This window comes from Rattus norvegicus, chromosome 4 (assembly GCF_036323735.1).
Source record: "Rattus norvegicus strain BN/NHsdMcwi chromosome 4, GRCr8, whole genome shotgun sequence".
Taxonomy (NCBI): domain Eukaryota; kingdom Metazoa; phylum Chordata; class Mammalia; order Rodentia; family Muridae; genus Rattus; species Rattus norvegicus.
Genome location: NC_086022.1, coordinates 10,888,564 through 10,905,555, shown reverse-complemented (window position 1 = coordinate 10,905,555; position 16,992 = coordinate 10,888,564). Strand labels below are relative to the sequence as shown.

At 49.8% G+C, this 16,992-nt stretch overlaps 1 protein-coding gene and 1 long non-coding RNA gene across 16 annotated transcripts in view; one reads left to right on the top strand and one right to left on the bottom strand.

Moving 5' to 3' along the window:
* The window catches only part of Prkag2 (protein kinase AMP-activated non-catalytic subunit gamma 2), a 241,245-nt gene that overhangs the window by 80,384 nt on the left and 143,869 nt on the right, over positions 1-16,992 (bottom strand). For all 15 annotated transcript variants that reach the window (NM_001398879.1, XM_006235951.4, XM_063286390.1 and 12 more), the window contains one exon: positions 5,792-6,006. In NM_001398879.1, coding sequence (NP_001385808.1) covers positions 5,792-6,006 — 215 coding nt within the window. The remainder of the gene's footprint in view (positions 1-5,791; positions 6,007-16,992) is intronic.
* Positions 7,582-10,209, top strand: LOC102554193 (uncharacterized). The gene is made up of 2 exons (XR_010065735.1): positions 7,582-8,188; positions 8,541-10,209. It is a non-coding gene; the product is annotated as an uncharacterized LOC102554193 (long non-coding RNA).

Genomic DNA, 16,992 nt, shown 5'->3' with positions numbered 1-16,992 from the left:
CAGACACTAGACAGACAGACAGAGGCACAGACAGACAGACAGACAGACACACACACACACACACACTATTCATCTCAATAACCCTGAAAAGCCAACTGACCAGAGATTCCCCCAGGATTCAGGTCACATAAACAAGAGATCTCACCAATGCAGTCGGTTGACACAGTTTTTTTAAAGATTAACTTTGCTCGGGTCACTTTCCCACAAGGAAACAAATGTGAGCTATCTATTATCACGTGGCAATTGCCCTGGTATCTCAGTGGCTTGAGACGGTAATTAATTATCCGGACTGAATTGTCTTTCTCACACATTCACGTCGAAGCCTTTACCCTCCATTCCTGTGTTCTGTGAAGACAGAACCTTTAAAGTGGTGATTACAGCTAAGGAGGGACCAGGGGTGTAGTAGAATGATGTCATAGGGTAGTCCCAAAGCACTGGATCCTCACAAGGAGGGGAGGGGAAACCAGAGAACACAGAGAAGCACAGAGAGAAGGCTACAAGAGAACACACTGAGAGCTCTGCAGGTCAAAGGGCGAGGCCTCCAAGAGACCAAACTTCAGACGTTGGGCTGCATTAATCATGTTGTAGTATTACAACAGAACACAGGGCACAAGCTGCTTCTGAGGTAAAGAGAAGTTTATTTTGACTCACAGCTATGGAGATCCAAGTTCATGGGGGCAGAGCTTGATTTCTGCTGGGACTGTATCATGGCTTGGGGCCTTCCCTTGTCTCAGTCTTTCTGGGATTGCTCCTGTAATGGTATTCAAGTACCAAGGCCCCCAGGGGACAATGACTCAAGACTATGTCAACCCTGAAATCCCAAAACCAGGGTGTATTTCAGTGATAGAGTGCTTGCTTAGCAGGAGCTGTGTGTATGTGTGTGTGTGTATGTGTGTGTGTGTGTGTGTGTGTATGTGTGTGTGTGTATACATGCACGCGTGTGTGAGCATGTGTGCACATGCGACACACACACATAGACTCACCTATATGTCACTCTATGCTAGTACGTATGGGCACACTTTAATGGTCAACTTAACATAACCTAGAGTCACCTGGGAAGAGAGTCTCATTAAGGAGTCTCATTAAGAAACCATCTACATTGGGTTGGCCTGGGCACATGTCTTTGCGGAATTGTCTTAATTAAGTTAATTGATGTGGGAAATGTACCCCATGGGGCAGCACCATTCCCTAGACAGTAAATCCGGATCTGTTTGAGTTGAGAAGTTGAGCTGACTACAAGGAAGCACATGAGCATCCCTGCAGCCCTTACACCAAACCTCTCAAAAGAGTCCATACTAGCTTTCACCTCTCTGGTGTGTGTCTTTGGCCCTTGGCCGTGCAGGGGTCCAGAGGCAGTCTTGCTGAGTTATGGTGAAACAGGGTGACATCATCCTTTGGCTTCGGTGTGGTTCCTGCCTTTCTGCCTGAACCCAGGCAGTTCGGAATCCCTTCCCCGTGTGTCCCTTAGCTGCCCACTCTCCTTGAGCCTCTCTTCACCAGCCCCACGCTTTCCACATCATTTCCTGCACCATCGCTGCCCCGATCAATGCTTTATGTTTATGATGATGCTTCGGTTCTGGGTTCACATGCTCAATTCTATTTACACGCTTCCCCTGAAACACAGGAGCCACAGTGCCTTACTGTCCCGGGAACAGCTGACTCCCACTCACCGACATAGACCTCCACAGCCCTTTGGTCTCCCAATGCAATGAACCCACTCCATCTGGTCAAGGCAGTTTTTAGAATCATCCTTGACTCTTCTTTTCCTCCTCGAATTACTTATTCACCAGAAGCCAGCTGCCTTCTGCTTCTTCCCGCTCAGAGCTCTCTGAGTTCCAGTGTACTCTCTCTGCTGCCAAGCGCGGACCACTTCCCCCTGTCTCTAGCGTGGGCCTTTGCTCCTGCATATCCTACCTGATCTCATACTCCCTGAAATGCAAAGCTCGGTCACTGCTCCTCCTTACTGAGAAAGGGGTTGGGTCTGTCAGTCACCGAGATAGAATATGCTCTCCCACAACAATGAAACAGGTTCTAGCAAGTTCTATTGTTCTCCCACCCCCTTTTGCAGGCAAAGTGCCTTCCTTTGTTCAATTAGGGGCTATTGTCCCGTACACAGATGAGTGTTGCTCATGGCTCTCTCACCTCTCACCCAAGCTAGCACCGGATCCTGCACTTGTTTGTTTAAAGCAGGGTCTCAGGTATCACACAGCTTAGAGCATCTTTAGGTTACTAGGTAGTGGGATGACCTTGAACCTCTGATCCTCTTGTCTCCATCTTTCAAGTACTAGGATTATAAGAACCCTGTACCAGCCTGCTTATGTGGTGCTGGAGACGCGCCCACCACTGGACTCCACGCTCTCTGGACGAGCGCTGTACCAATCGAGTCACGTCGCCAGCCTGCGTTTATTTACTGAATAAATAAAGGGTCTCAGTAAGTGCTGTCACTACAGACTAATTATTCACCCTGTCCCTTTCCAACTTTAGAACAAAATTCATGGGAGCTGACTTTAGGAAAAATTATCTTCACGGTCCCCGTTTATGGAAAGAGTCTCTATTCTAAAGAGCAGAGATAAATTATGTTGAAATATTTCTAGGGCTCCAGAAATCTTCAAGCAGCTCATATCTCTCCATGAAGATTATGCCAGCAGCAAAGTTAACAAAATCAGCCAGGCTCTTAAGGAACAGCACATAAATTAAAACATCCAACAAAATCCAATTACAAAGGGACACACTCTGTATGAACGTCAAATACCACCCCCTCCACTGTGGCTGCAGAGGCTGCAGACAGTGCCAGGGTGAGGGCAGCCCTCCCTGGATGACATTTACAGACGGTTAGGTCTGCTAACGGCAAGTGCCCAGCAGAAACATCCTTTTGTGATTCTTTTTGCGTATGTGATATATGTATGCGTGTATATGGGTGTTATGATGTGTGTGTGTGTGTGTGTGTGTGTGTGTGTGTGTGTGTGTATGTGAGCATGCACGTGAAGGCCAGAGTTGGACATCAGATGTATTCTTCTCTGACTTTCCACCTCCTTTTTTGGAACAGAGTCATCTCACGGACCTTGAGGCTTACCTCAAGTTGATTAATTCAGCTAGGTTTGAGGACCAGCCATCTCCAAGAACCTATTCAGCCCCTCTCTCCCCTCCTCAGAACTGAGGTTACAGATTCCTGCCATTGCACCGGTGTTTGTATAGGTGCTGGGGATCCGAATCCAAGCCCTCAAGTTTGTGTGGCAGGCACTTAACCTGCTACACCTCCTTAGCTCTCTTTTCCAATTCCTTTCAAAGGAATTAGAACACATCCTTTTGGAAGTGGGAAGCCCTGGTGGTCACCCTGGTTCCCTGTAGCTTTAGGTAGAGAAGCACCATAGATAAGCTCATGGCTTTGCTGTTGGGAGGCACACACGGTACAGGTCTCAGCAGAGCACCATTGTAAACATGCAGTTCTGTGACCAATGTATCCACACTGTCATGGAGCCCTCAGACCCTCCACCTCCAAGACCACCTCATCTTCCCAAAGGGAAGCACCCATCAAAAATCTCACCCAGGGCTGGTGAGATTGGCTCAGTGGGAAATGGCTATTGCTGCTAAATCGGAGGACCTGATTTTGATCTGTGAGATCCACATAGTAGAAGAAGAGAGACTGGACGATTGTCACCTGACCTCTGCACAAGTGCTGTGACACCCAAACCACACTCCACCCTCTGAATAAACAAAAGCTACTCTCTCCCCTTAGCCCCTGAGAAAGCATCACTCCACTCTCTGCTTCTACAAAGAGTGTGGGGACCTTATGTAAAGGAAGCCACGACGGATTTGTCCTCTGGTATGTGGCTTCTCTCACTCAGCATGACAGCCTCGGGGTTTATCCCTGTCCATAGCCAGTGTCTGTCTGGCACCCAGTTCCAGCCAGTCACAGTTCTCTTCTGTATCTCTGCTTAAACTCACGCCACTCGTGCAGGTTCAGCTCAGCTGGTACTGTGTCTTCTCCAGTCTCTAATGCAGCCGCCAGCTTACCACTCTGACTTAGCTTTTTGCCCAAGTACTACTTAATATATTGCCAGCAAGTAGGTGAGCTCTGGAGGACAGAGCAATGCTGGGCAGTTTAACCCTTGCCAGCAAATGACCACTGCCAAGCTTCCTTGAATGAAAAGAAGAGCAATCATGGTATGGTCTCTGCTTGGCAAATGCATTTTCTCCCCTGAGATAGCCACTGCTATGGGTTGAATGATGTCTCCCGCAGAAGATATGCTGGCGTTTAACGGTAGTATCCTCCAGTGGCACTCTTAGAAATAAGGTCTTTGTGGATGTCACCAGGTTAAAATGAAGCCACTGAGGTGGACTCTGAACTAGGATGATTAGTGTCTTAAGGAAAGGGACATGGGGACACTAGCAGACATAGGCGGAAGGTGGCTTAGAAGGTGGAGTTAGGATCTAGAAAAATCCAGGCTGCTAGATGCTGGGCAGGAGAAGACGCCTGGAGCCCTGGAGAAATGCTCCCTTTGGCTTTTTAGCTTCAGAACTGTGTGGAAGTTCAGTGTGCTGGTTTAAGCCCTTGGTGTTTGGGGTGCTTGCCCTTCTTTTCCGCAGGAACAGAACCTGTTGGTTTCATAGACTGCAGGAAATATATGGAACAAGACTGCCTCTGATTGGACATGCGTGTCTCGTTTGGACTGTCTGAAGACACGACAGACCAGCGTTGCACGCGCTTACTCTGTGTTATCGACTGTGCTCCCCAAAGATGGTTTAACAATCTACGGAGGGATGTGCCGAGGCACCGTGTCCACACCATGCCATCATGCCATTTTATAAAAGGGATGGAGAACCCAGGGGTCTCAGTGCTGTGACGGTCCTGGAACCAATTACTAGTGAGCCTGGGCTTCGTTCTCACGGCCCCAGGAAAAGAAGCCACCACGGCTGAATGACAGGGCTCCATCTCTGCTGGTGTGTCCTCGCTGGGCCCAGGATCACTCTGCGTCTCTGATAGCACTTAACTCAAAACCAAACAGGCTACTGCTTAGGGTCTCCATGCTCGGACAACGTTCAGGTGTAGGGGGAATCTGGCCCTTCCACCAACAACCCCAGACCTTCTCAGTTAATCCTCTGGCAGCCATGAAGACATGTTGTCCCACTTCCCACCAAGTGACTAACTTTCCAAGGACCTACGTCAAGTCAGGTGATGTCAGACCTTAAAACTCTAGGACATAACCCCTTTCTTTTCCTCTCTCTTTCCTTTTCTTTCTTTTTTTTTATAATTTTTATTTATATGAATACACAGTAGCTGTCATCAGATCTCATTACAGATGGTTGTGAGCCACCATGTGGTTGCTGGGATTTGAACTCAGGACCTCTGGAAGAACAGCCAGTGCTCTTAACCGCTGAGCCATCTCTCCAGCTCTTTCCCTTTCTTATCTTCATCCCTCCCTCCCTCCCTCCCTCCCTCCCTCCCTCCCTCCCTCCCTCCCTCCCTCCCTCCCTCCCTCCCAGCTTACTCTGCTGTGTTAGTGATAGTTTAGCAGGCCAGTCAAGGCAAATCCAAATGGTGCTTCTAAAGCACGTGTTTAAGAAGTGGAGGGAACAGACTTTCTCCTGGCCATGCTCCAGGACGGCTTCTCCTTTGATCCCTACAGTGTCACTCAGACCTGCTTGCTGCTCTCAGCCTGTGACTTCAGACAGCCCAATTTACAAATGCTAACCCTGGGCAGCCCTGGGCAGCCGAAGCTGGTGTGGGGAAGCATCCTCCTCCCTCCCACAGCCTGGTCCAGCCCCACCCTGGAAGAAAGTGCAGACTTACGGTTCTCAAAGGAGCATGGTGTGTGGGAGATGCCAGAGGAAGCCGGACCGGGCTCTGGAAGGCCAGGCAGAAGCGCTGGCCGGTGTCCGGTGGGGATGAGGAGGCATAGATGCGGCTTTCTAGGCGTTCAGGCTCCTGCTTGTAGGACTCCAGGGGAAATGGGTGCTGCTTGGTCACTTGGGTGGGTGTTGATGGAGAGGAGGAGACGCTGGAGGCTGCAGGGAAGTGACAGAGCTCATTAGGGGTGTGGCCTTGGCAGAGAAGAGGGCTCTGTGCTTCTAAGAGCCCATCCCTTCCTCTGACCAACCCAACGAGCAAACACAAAAACCAACCCTGAAACAGTAAAGGTCGAAATCAAGGCAGAGTTTAATACACACGTGCATTCACAGCCTCTTAGGAGTTCAGAGTTCAGAAGCACCCTCACCGTCCATGCTGAGGCATGAGCAGTGTTAGGGGGGTCATACAGTCCTGACTGTTCATATAGTCAAGCCTACCCTCCACATGGTCTCACTCTCCCCTTGGCCAGTACTGCCCGCTTCCTCTCCCTCCCCATTGTGCGCGCCCACAGCAAACACCGTGGAGACATATTGGTGGAGGTTGCTTATAGGGAGATACAGAGAGAGTTCAGCAGAACCAAGATCTCTGCTGCAGAACACGAAGAAACAAGGATGGGCGCCAACACCAGAGGCCAGAGGAAAAGGGACAGACCCTGCCCTGCACACTATGGAGGAAAGGTGGCACTGCCCATGCCTCAATTTGGGACTTTTGTTTTTTTCCTTCAGTTAGGGTCTCATATACCCCAGGCTGGCCTTGAACCCACTCTGTAGCTGACCAAGTCTTCAGCAGGGTGTCAGCCTACCCCTCATAGTGAGGTCAGTCAGAGCAGGCTAGCTCCACTTGTATGTATCAAACAGTCTTACAGTCACCCTTACAGTTTCTTCCAGACGGAGTCCTGCCTTGGTGCTTCCCTTGTAGGCACGCCTAACCCTCCGTGGGCATGGGATGGAGGCTGATGAGGTGTAACACAGTAGGGTGGGCCAGGTCAGTCAGGGGTTTCCATGTTTCAGATAGGGGCAGTCCCCAGTGATTTCCAACTCCTCCTTGTCCCCCTTGACCCACTATGACAGAAAGCACTGATATCCAATGCCCACGGAGCACAGTCAAACTTCCCTTGGACTGTAACTCCATTTACATTTAGGCTTTCTGGTCAAACCCACATACACATTTTCAAAGACACAGAACCCTCTGTGTGGGTCATTTTTGCTGATCAAAATCACAGATGTGGAGTTAGGGAGATGGCTCAGTCAGCAAAGTGTTTGATTTGCAAGAATTAAGATCAGAATTTGATCTCCAGAAACCACTTAAAAGCAAAAACAATCAAACCCAGGCACGGTGATGTGGGTTTGTGATCCCAGTTTTGGGAGGTAGAGACAGGAGGATTCCAGTCTAGCTTCCTTGGAAAATTCCAGGCCAAGTGCAGGACCTTGTCTCAACAAACAAACAAGCAACAAACTAACCCAAGAAGGATACCACCTGAGGAGTAAACCCCAGGGTGTCCTGTGAGCACACACGTGTGCACCTGCACACGCCTGCAGCCCTTTGAGCACACACATGTGCACTCCACACATGCTTGCAGCTCCCTAGATGAACACACACCCAGGCTCACACAGGCAAGAATGTTAGTTTGTTTCTCAGAGCTGCTTCCCCTCACCGAGTGTCTGGGGTTATTACAGTGCAGATTTTGAAGGCAGAGCTCACACACCCAACTGCTTATGGAGTGGTGGAGTGAGTCATAGCAGCAGAGTGCCTGTCAGGAAGGAGTCGGCCTTGCCACCCTCCTCTCCATGTGAGGAAGCTGTAAGCAGAAGAGGCAGAGAACCCTTGGCATGGGGTGGTGCCATCTGGAGTTCTTGAGAAGGGGGAAAGGGTTTGCTATGTGCAGTGTTCACAGCCTGCTGATCTGCATACATCTGCAGCATCCCCGGAAGGATCCCCGGGAGGGAACAACAGAGGGAAAGCTGCTCAGCGACAGTTTTTCCTACTCCCAAGCTTTCTATAGTGGGTATAGAGATGTTTAACCTCCACTGTCAATTTGACTGCATTTAGAATCACCATGGGAACCTATCTCTGGGTGTGTCTATTAGGGTGTTTTCCAGAGAGGTTTAACTGTGGGTAGCATCATCCCAAGGGCTGGATGTTGCAGACTGAATGACGGAGAAAGCTGTGCATCAACGTTCGTTCTATTCCCAGACTGCAGAAGCAATGCGACCGGCTGCCTTCCCCGCTGCTGCTCTGCCTTGACCGCTACAATGGACGGCACCATGAGCTGAGAGACCCTTCCTTCCAATTGCTCTTGTCGGGCATATTGTCATAACAGCGAGAGAAGGAATTCTACAGGTATGTATTATGTACTTTGAAACTTACCCTTTTCTATCCATTGTTCTTTTATGAGCAGCTGGCCAGGTGTGTGTGTGAGCACATGCCCACCCTGCCCTGCTTCCCTCTAGCTCTGGCCAGGAGTGTGAGTAAGCACACGCCCACCCTGCTTCCCTCTAGCTCTGGGCAGGTGTGTGTGTGTGTGTGTGTGTGTGTGTGTGAGCACATGCCCACCCTGCCCTGGCCTTCCCTCTAGCTCTGGGCAGCCTCTGCCAGAGCTGGAGACAGCCTTCTCATCCCGAGCTGCTGCAGAGTCAGGCTCCTTCCTTTCCTCTCTGTTTCCACACCTCAGTCTGTCTGTCCCTCTTCACAGGAAGCTATCTACGCGCACCATTCTCCTGGAATAGGTCCAGTCACCACTGGGTGAATGACTTCGCTGACAGGGCAAACTCCCGGCTGGTTCTTTGATTGGCTAACGATCACCATCCCAGTGCAAAACCCTGGAAGAGGAAGGCAGCTTTACTTGAGAGGACTCACAGAGGCTTCAAGCTTCTTCTCCTGGACCCTGACTCTTGATCGGTTGTTTGTGCAAATGCTGGACGATCCTAACCACGGCGGGGGCCAGGAGAGAAGGCTGGAGGCCGAGGGGCACCGGGCCACAGCTCATGCTGGCTCAGCCTGCCTTTTCTGCTGGAATGGATACCGTCTGTGGCTGCATAACTCTCCAGTTGCCTCAAGAAAACCCTCCACCCTCAGGTCACGGGGTGTTTCCATCTTCCACCCAGCCTGCCTCACCTCTGTCCTGCTCTCCGTCCTCAGTCAGGGCCTCCCATGGGGCACAGGGACTGCACAGGCTTCATCAAGCCGCTCTCTGTGACTGCAGTGTACACCCAGGACAAGAGACTTAACAAGAGAAGAGGGTTACGCTGGCTCGTAGTTTCAGTTCAGGACAGGTCACAGGTCATCCTGTGGCACAGCAGGACAGAAGTGTGTGGCGACTGTCCACCTCAGGGCCAGCTCACAGGAGAGAAGGACGAGGATACTACAACCCACGATTTCCTTCAAGGAAGCATCTCCAGTGACTGAAGAAGCCCTATCAGGCTCCACTGCTGAAACTTTCCACCAGCACCAAGTCGGGGACCCAGTCTTTAAAACGTGGGTCACTGGGGAATAGTCCAGATACAGACCATGGCAGAAGGGGAAGGGAATGTGTGCGGCAAAGGCGCAGGTGACACAGGGCAAGGCTCACAAGCAAATACAGAACGTGTGGTCAATGTAGGGGCGCAGGGAGGACCTCACTAGAATAAAATAAATGCCCCTCTTCTCCCTGATGGGAGATCCGTTTCCTGGTGCCCTGCAGCACTTCCTGTTGCTTGCAGAGTCCTGCCTCACACTCTAATGAGTCCACCAGCTCCTCGGGCACCTATACCTCAGATGGAGGGACGGGTGGTCAGACGACGGTTAAGTACTTACGCACCTCTTTGTGTCAAGTACACAGAACAAGTTCATAAACCCTGACTTCACCTTCCAGACTCCTTCATCTAAATCGAGATGTCACCAAGGGATAGGATCAAAGCTGCAAAACCACAAAAAGCCGTGTGAACTTTCTCAGAAAGAGGGGCTCCACAGGCATGCCTACGGGAAGAGAGTCTGGAGGTGCCAAGTGCCTGGAAAGGGCAGGAAGAGGAGCTGAGGAACAGTGAAGGGTGCGCAGAGGGGCGCTGGGTCTGGAACTCTGAGTGGCTCTATACTGGGTGGCCCTGGGCAGGCAGCTTTTGACCCAAGCTGGCAGAAAGAGAGGGACAAAGATCAATTGTCACCAAGTGGGTGCTGGCGTCTCAGTGGTTATTTGGGATGGCTGTTAGGCTGGTGAGGACATTCCTGGGTGATTTTCTGTTTGAATACTGGTGTCACCATTAGTAAATCAAGGGGCAAGAGGGACAGCATTGCTTCACGTCTCCATTTTACAACCTTTTGATGTTGGGACGGCTCATGCTCAGTAACCACACTGTCAAAGCCACAAAATAAAATCATAAAAGAGTCCTGCAGTGTTTTAGGTGAGTTTATGACTGCGCTAAGCCACATTCATAGTTACCCTGGGGCGTGTGCTATTTACTTAGATCCTTACTGCTTTCTTTCTGGACAGACTACAGTTTGGCCATCTACATATGCAGGTGTCTGCTCTGCACATCAGTAGCTCCTGGCCGCTTCTGGGACCCAGTTTGGCGAAGGGGGAAGGGGAAGCCAGAGGCCCACTTCAGATATGGTGGGGGAAAAGGGACAAAACCAAAGGGAAAAGCAAAACTGAGAGCACACCCAGCACCCCTGAACCATCCTGTGTTAAGTGCATGTTCCCGAGGCAGGCGGGGCTCAGAGAGGAGCAGCCAGCCCATAGCCAGAGGTGGGCAGGTCCTCTTGTCGAAGACTGAGCCTTGATCTAGAGAGCAACGAGGATGGTCTCCAGGGCAGGTGACTTTCATACTGGGTGGGCAATGCCCATGGTAACCCCAGAAGGGGCCCAGATGGTTCCCTTGTTAGGTTTTCTCTGAGAAGGCGTCCCTCCCCTGCTTCTGAAGGTTTTTGCTATGGGCAGTTGACGGCTCTGAGGGTGAACAATGGCTCTGATTTTTTCCTGGCTGCTGCCAAGCCCATGAATAAGCCCAGTGAGTGAACAGACACGGACCCTGGCAGCCACACAGAATGCCAGGCAAGTGTCTCCAGACACCAGGGAGCCATGAGCTGGTGACTTCACAGGGCCTGGCTGGCCATGCTGGTGGAACTGTGGCTGTGAGAGGGAGAGGGCAGGACAGAGACATCAATAAAGAGCTCCAGCCTTTGAGACTGTTGGACAAGGCTGAAACAGAGGCCCGGGCTTCAGAAGCTCTAAGCTCTGGGCCTGGATTTACCCCCCAACTCATCAGAAATGCCCAACGAGTGCACTGGAAAGCCAGCAGGCGCCATTAATACAAGATCCCAGAAAAGGAGCAGCCTGTCAGGAACCCAGGTCTGCCCAGCCGTCTCTGACCACCTGCCTGGCTCTGGCAGGGGTGCGACAGCTGAACTTTAAATGAGCTCGCTTCTAGTCACCCTCAGACCTGGGCTCCCTCTTCCATGGCACCATGAGGGTAGCAGCCTTTCCTTCTTAACAGACAGGGGCCTTCCTTTTGGAAGTCCAGGTCACAGCCACTGCTCAGTACCCCTTAAGGCAGGATCAGCCAAGACACAGTGGGAAACCCTTCTAAGGGGTACCAGGACAACATGGCATTCCATCCACGGCAGATTAAGAAAGCCACAGATCATAAGGACTGCTTCCAAGCACCACACTTCTGAGATCTGGGTGTGCGGCTCAGTTGGTAGAATGCTTTCTAACGCACACGAGGTGATGGTTTTCATCCCCAGCACCCCGTAAACCTGGGAATGGTGGTGCAGGCCTGTAGTCTCAGCATTTGAGAGGTGGAGGCAGGAGAATCAGAAGTTCAAGGTTGTCTTCAAATACAAAACCAGGTTTGAGGGCAGGTTGAGATACATGAAACTGACCGGCCAGCAACCTAACATAAACACACAAGCCCACGCCTACACACTAGACCGCTCAGTCCCACCTGCTGGCAAGCCCTAGGCATTGGATCGCCCAGTTACATTGTTCCCAAGGTGATATGCCAAGGTGACTTTTGGGCTAGCAGATCCTCTTTTCTCCAGCGGTATTTTCTATGTGACGGTCCCACCCGTGGACTTCAGCCATTTTTCCCCTTTCTCTCTAACCCACAATTTTTGCTAGGTCACTCTTCTAGGCCACTTCTCCATCACACCTGCCTCAGTGGACCCATTCCAGAGGGATCTCAGCCCACTCCACCTGTCCTTGTCCTGTTCCTGACTCTGGGAGGAGCCTGAGCCTGTGCCTGCTGCTGTCCTGTAAGGAAAACACATTGGTTTTCAGGATCCTTTACATTCTCTAGAAAGACGCCATGTACTTCAACATTATTTTTGTCGTTTGTAAATGGATCAGTATTTCACAGGCCCTCAGGTTTAATTTTTAGATAATGGATAGAGATACTTATGACCACATAAACAAAAGCTCCTCAGCCCTCAGTCTTTAGAACTACAGATATTAACAGTTTCTCACTAATATGTATTTAAAATAAAACAAAAAGGGAATGGAATGGGATGTATTTTATGACATAAATATCTTTAATATATGGGCCAAGGAAAGATGCTAGATTCAAAAGTACCTGCTTTTCACTCAGTCTAGTTAAACAGTAATAATATATCAATAATAATGTAATACATATAACACGGTATGAATCCATACTACTATATAATATGTATGTGCACTCCATATAAGATATATTATATGTATGTTATAGATAATATGTAGCCCATCAGAATCTGTGAATTATCCTCAGTGACTGCAAGGGTCCGTGGATCTCACTATGAGGACCAGGGTTCTATCCTGACTCTGTTGTGCCTTTTCTCCCTTGATGATGCTCATAGGCTGCCCTGTCCTTGTGAGAGTTCAAGTCCCCCATCCGGAACCACATGGTGAAACCCAGACCATACTATATGTATTTCATGGAATTCCCTCCTTCCCTTCGCTAACCACATCCCAACACTAGGAAGGACATGGACTATGGCTTGGATCTGGGTCCCTTTTGACATAGATTATCTGTGCATAATTGCTGTTCACTGCTCTATCCTGCCCCCTGGAGGTGTTCAAATGAAAACACAAGCCCAACGGCAGTTGGCAGAATAGAACTCGCAGCTGCTTCAGGTGGGAATTTAAGACCTGGAACCCTGATAGATGGGTGGGCAGGGTTGAGGGGGCACTTACAGAGTAGCAACCCCTGCACAGTAAAGGCCCCTGGTAGATGAGAAGCCCAAGGCAAGAGGCAAGAGAACTCACAGAGGTTGCCTAATGGGCTTTGCTCTTTAGGTCCATTTGCTGGCTACCACCGGTGACTTTCTCAGTGATATTAAAGGATGCTGGAGGCACCAGAACACTCTGGCACAGTGATTCATGGCTGTTGTGATACCTGTGTCCTGTCAGCCCCCTTCAAGGGTTCCTCAAGGGCTCAAGATATGGCTCTCCATTGGTAGACTGTCTGCCCAGCATACATGGCATCCAGCAATGTTAAAGCTAGCTCTGCCAGTCAAGTGTCTACCGTGTGAGCATTAGGGCCTGAGTATGATCCCAGATCCCATGTCTAAAACTGGATGGACCTGGAAGTGCATGCTTGTGAACCTATCACTGCGAGACAGACTGGTCCTTGGAGCAAGCTTCCTTAGCCAGCCTGGTAACTCCCAGGACAGATAAAGAGATACTATCTCAAAACATGTGTGTATGCATGCGAGTGCACATGTACACACACAGACACACACACATACACTCACACTCACACAGACACATACATACACACACATACACTCACACACACAGACACATACACACACACAATCACACACACACACTCACACAGACACATACACACAGATATACACTCACACAGATACATACACACACACACTCACACACACAGACACTCTCACACACAGACACATACACACACACACTCACACACACAGACACATGCATACACACACATACACTCACACACACAGACACATACACACACAATCACACACACACACTCACACAGACACATACACACAGATATACACTCACACAGATACATACACACACACAGACACATACACACATACACACACTCACACACACACAGACATATACACACACAGACACATACACATACACACATACACACACACTCACACACACACTCACACATACACATACACACACACTCACACACACAGACACACACATATACACTCACACAGATACATACACACACAAACACATTCACACACACAGACACATACACACACACAGAAACATACACACACAGACACATTCACACATATACACTCACACACATACACAACACACTCACATACAGATACATACACACATACACACTCACACAGACACATACACACACATACACTCACACACACATACACAACACACTCACACATACACACAGACAGACACAGACACACACACACACAACATTACATATGGAATCCCTCCAAGGCAGCCTGAGAAGTAAACCAGCTGTTGCGATGTGCACAATGTCCTGATGTGAAGAGTCGAGAGGAAAACTTAAGGCCTGGAGGGACAGGGCTAGAACCAAATTGGAAGGAAATGCTATCCTGAGTCTCTACCGTCTGCCCTGAAGTCAACTGTCCTTAACCTTGCTTTGTGTCTTCAGATGTGTTAGTAGCATTTGATGATTTATGATCTGAGTGAGGCATGCTTGTTTATTAAATCTCAAAGTCCCCCACTTGCATCCAATCTTGCCTGTTGCTGCTCTCAGAGAGCCTGGCTAGCACCTAGTTGACACCAACTCTGTGTCTGTTGTATATGTGTTTTGGAATAGATCAACTCTGACTGTACCACATCTTCTGTAATTTTTTTCTGACTAGTCAAATTGTGCTATGGGCAAAAGTACCCAAGTTGAAGAAATTTCTAGGGAACACAGGAAGCTCACAGAAGACCCATCCTGTCAGGCAAACAGGATCCCATACTCTGCTGCATTGTAATAATGTACTGGAATAACTGTATTTATATCCTCCATCCCTGTCTTAGCTAGGTTTTTACTGCTGTGATAAAAACCACATCCCCATGGGATGGGTCTTTCCTCATCAATCATGGAAATGTACCACAGGCTTGCCCACAGGTCAATCTGGTGGAGGCATTTTCTCAATCAAGGTTCCCTCTTCCTAAAAGATTCTAGCCTGTGTCAGGTTGACACAAAACTCAACCACACATGAAGTCTGTGGATCTTGGGCCCTTGAAGGGTCCATCCCGTTCAGCCCAGTGCAGATATGTCCTCCCCTGCTAAGTCCCTGAACAATGCACTCTGCTCACTTCCCAATGGAAGCCAGTGTGCCAGTGCTCTGAGTCCAAGTCAGTGAGCACAAAGGCTCAGACCTGGCATCCTAGGGCCTGTCAGCAGACACCCACTATGCGGCAGAGCTCTTCCCCATCTCCACCAGCTCAGGCGCATTTAGCAGGGAGGTGGCTGGACTGCAGCTAGGCTGTGTCCAGGTGACAAGCCTCAGATACACTTGTGCCTGGCACATTGACCGTCTGTCAGTGCTGGCCAAAGAGAAACTTCCCAGGGCCATGGGCAGGTTCAGTAGGGTGGATAATTCAAATGGAAATCCTGGAGGGAAACCCTTTCTTTCTTTCCTCCACTGCCCTCCAGAGGAGGTCAAGGTGGCTAGGAGATCTAAGGTGGCCTTAGAGAATGGAAGCTCCATCATTAGGTCTGTGGGAAGAACTTGAGGCCCTGGTGGTGCCAGGCACAGGCCTGACCTTGAGGTCTGAGCTTCGCTAGTGGCTTTAAGTCTTCTTGGTGTCTCCTAGATTAAACTCTCTTGGCCCTTAACTCAACTGGGGTAGAGTGAGGGTCCGTGGCCTCAGTGGTCAGAGATGCCACTGGGAGGGAACAGGATGCTCTTCTGCTCCTGAGGAAGGTCTGGCCGATCCTACTCTAGCATGTGTGTGGTCTAGGAGCACCCCAGGCTGGAGCTGATCTGTCTGTATGAGGGAAGCTCTAGGTCACATACCTCTGATAAGCATTTGTGAGTTTCTCCACCGACCTTGGAAATTCTGCCTGTCTCCCATGGGAAGGTTTCACAAAAAAGTCATTGGTCTGGGTAGGCCTTGATGTCTGCCCTTGAGGAGTTCAATTTGATACACCGGGCAGAGGGTATTGTGGCTACCGGGACAGTTGAGATGTGTCCGTGTCTCTCCAGCACTGAGATCACAAGCACGAAGCATTGCACCTTGCTTTCTTAACGAGGATGTGGGAAGAGAACTCAGGTCTTCATGTCTACAGAGCTTTACCAACTGAGCTATCTTTTCAGCTATCATCTGCCTTAAACATTACATTGATTTGTGTGTGTGCGCACATGTATATGTGTGTCGCTGGCATTAACAGAGGTCAGAGGACAACTTCAGGGACTGTCCGTCCACCACATGAATCTACTCCCAGGGACCGAATGCAGTCATTAGGCTTGACAGCAAGCGCCTTTATCCGGTGAGCCCATCCCGTCACCTCTTTCTGCAATGGAGATCCAGGCTCCGAGAGGTGAAGTGTCACCTAGAGCCCATGCAAGTCCTGTAATGTCTTAGGTCTTCAGACGGGGGTGTGTCCCTCCCGTGTCAGCAGTGCATTCACACGCAGATGTTACATCGCTCATCGGTCCAAGCAACAAGAGGAAGGAGGTTCTCCAGAGATGTTGGGTTTATAGGGACCAGCAAAGCTTTACAACAAGAAAACATGGGCTATATTAAGTTATATGCACGTGCGAAGAGGTGGGGAGGGTTTTTTTTTTAAAGGCAAATTGAAGAGGACACCATAAGTAATGTTGTACCAGTGTCCTAGATATCAGGGTCAGTAACAAGGGTGGTAGCAATCCAAGCTAAGCATAGGTGGTTGCTGGGCAGATGTCTTTGCAGAAGCATGCACTGTGCAAGGCTGTGGGAGCCTTTGTGCAAGGCTGTGGCTCTGGCTGGGTCTTTTGTGGTCACTCTCAGAATCATAAATGTGTGACACTGATCTCCTTCAGATGTGTTCTTAGATGGAGACTGGCTGCCTACCGAGAGCCAGAAGAGTTGCTGTAACCTTGATTTCTCTGAGATATTGGTTTACAAAAGCGTTACTCGGGAAGTGGCCACAGCAGGGCCGGCTGGGCTGCGTAGTTCAGCCAGGCGTCTCTAAGGCACGGAGCGGCAAAGC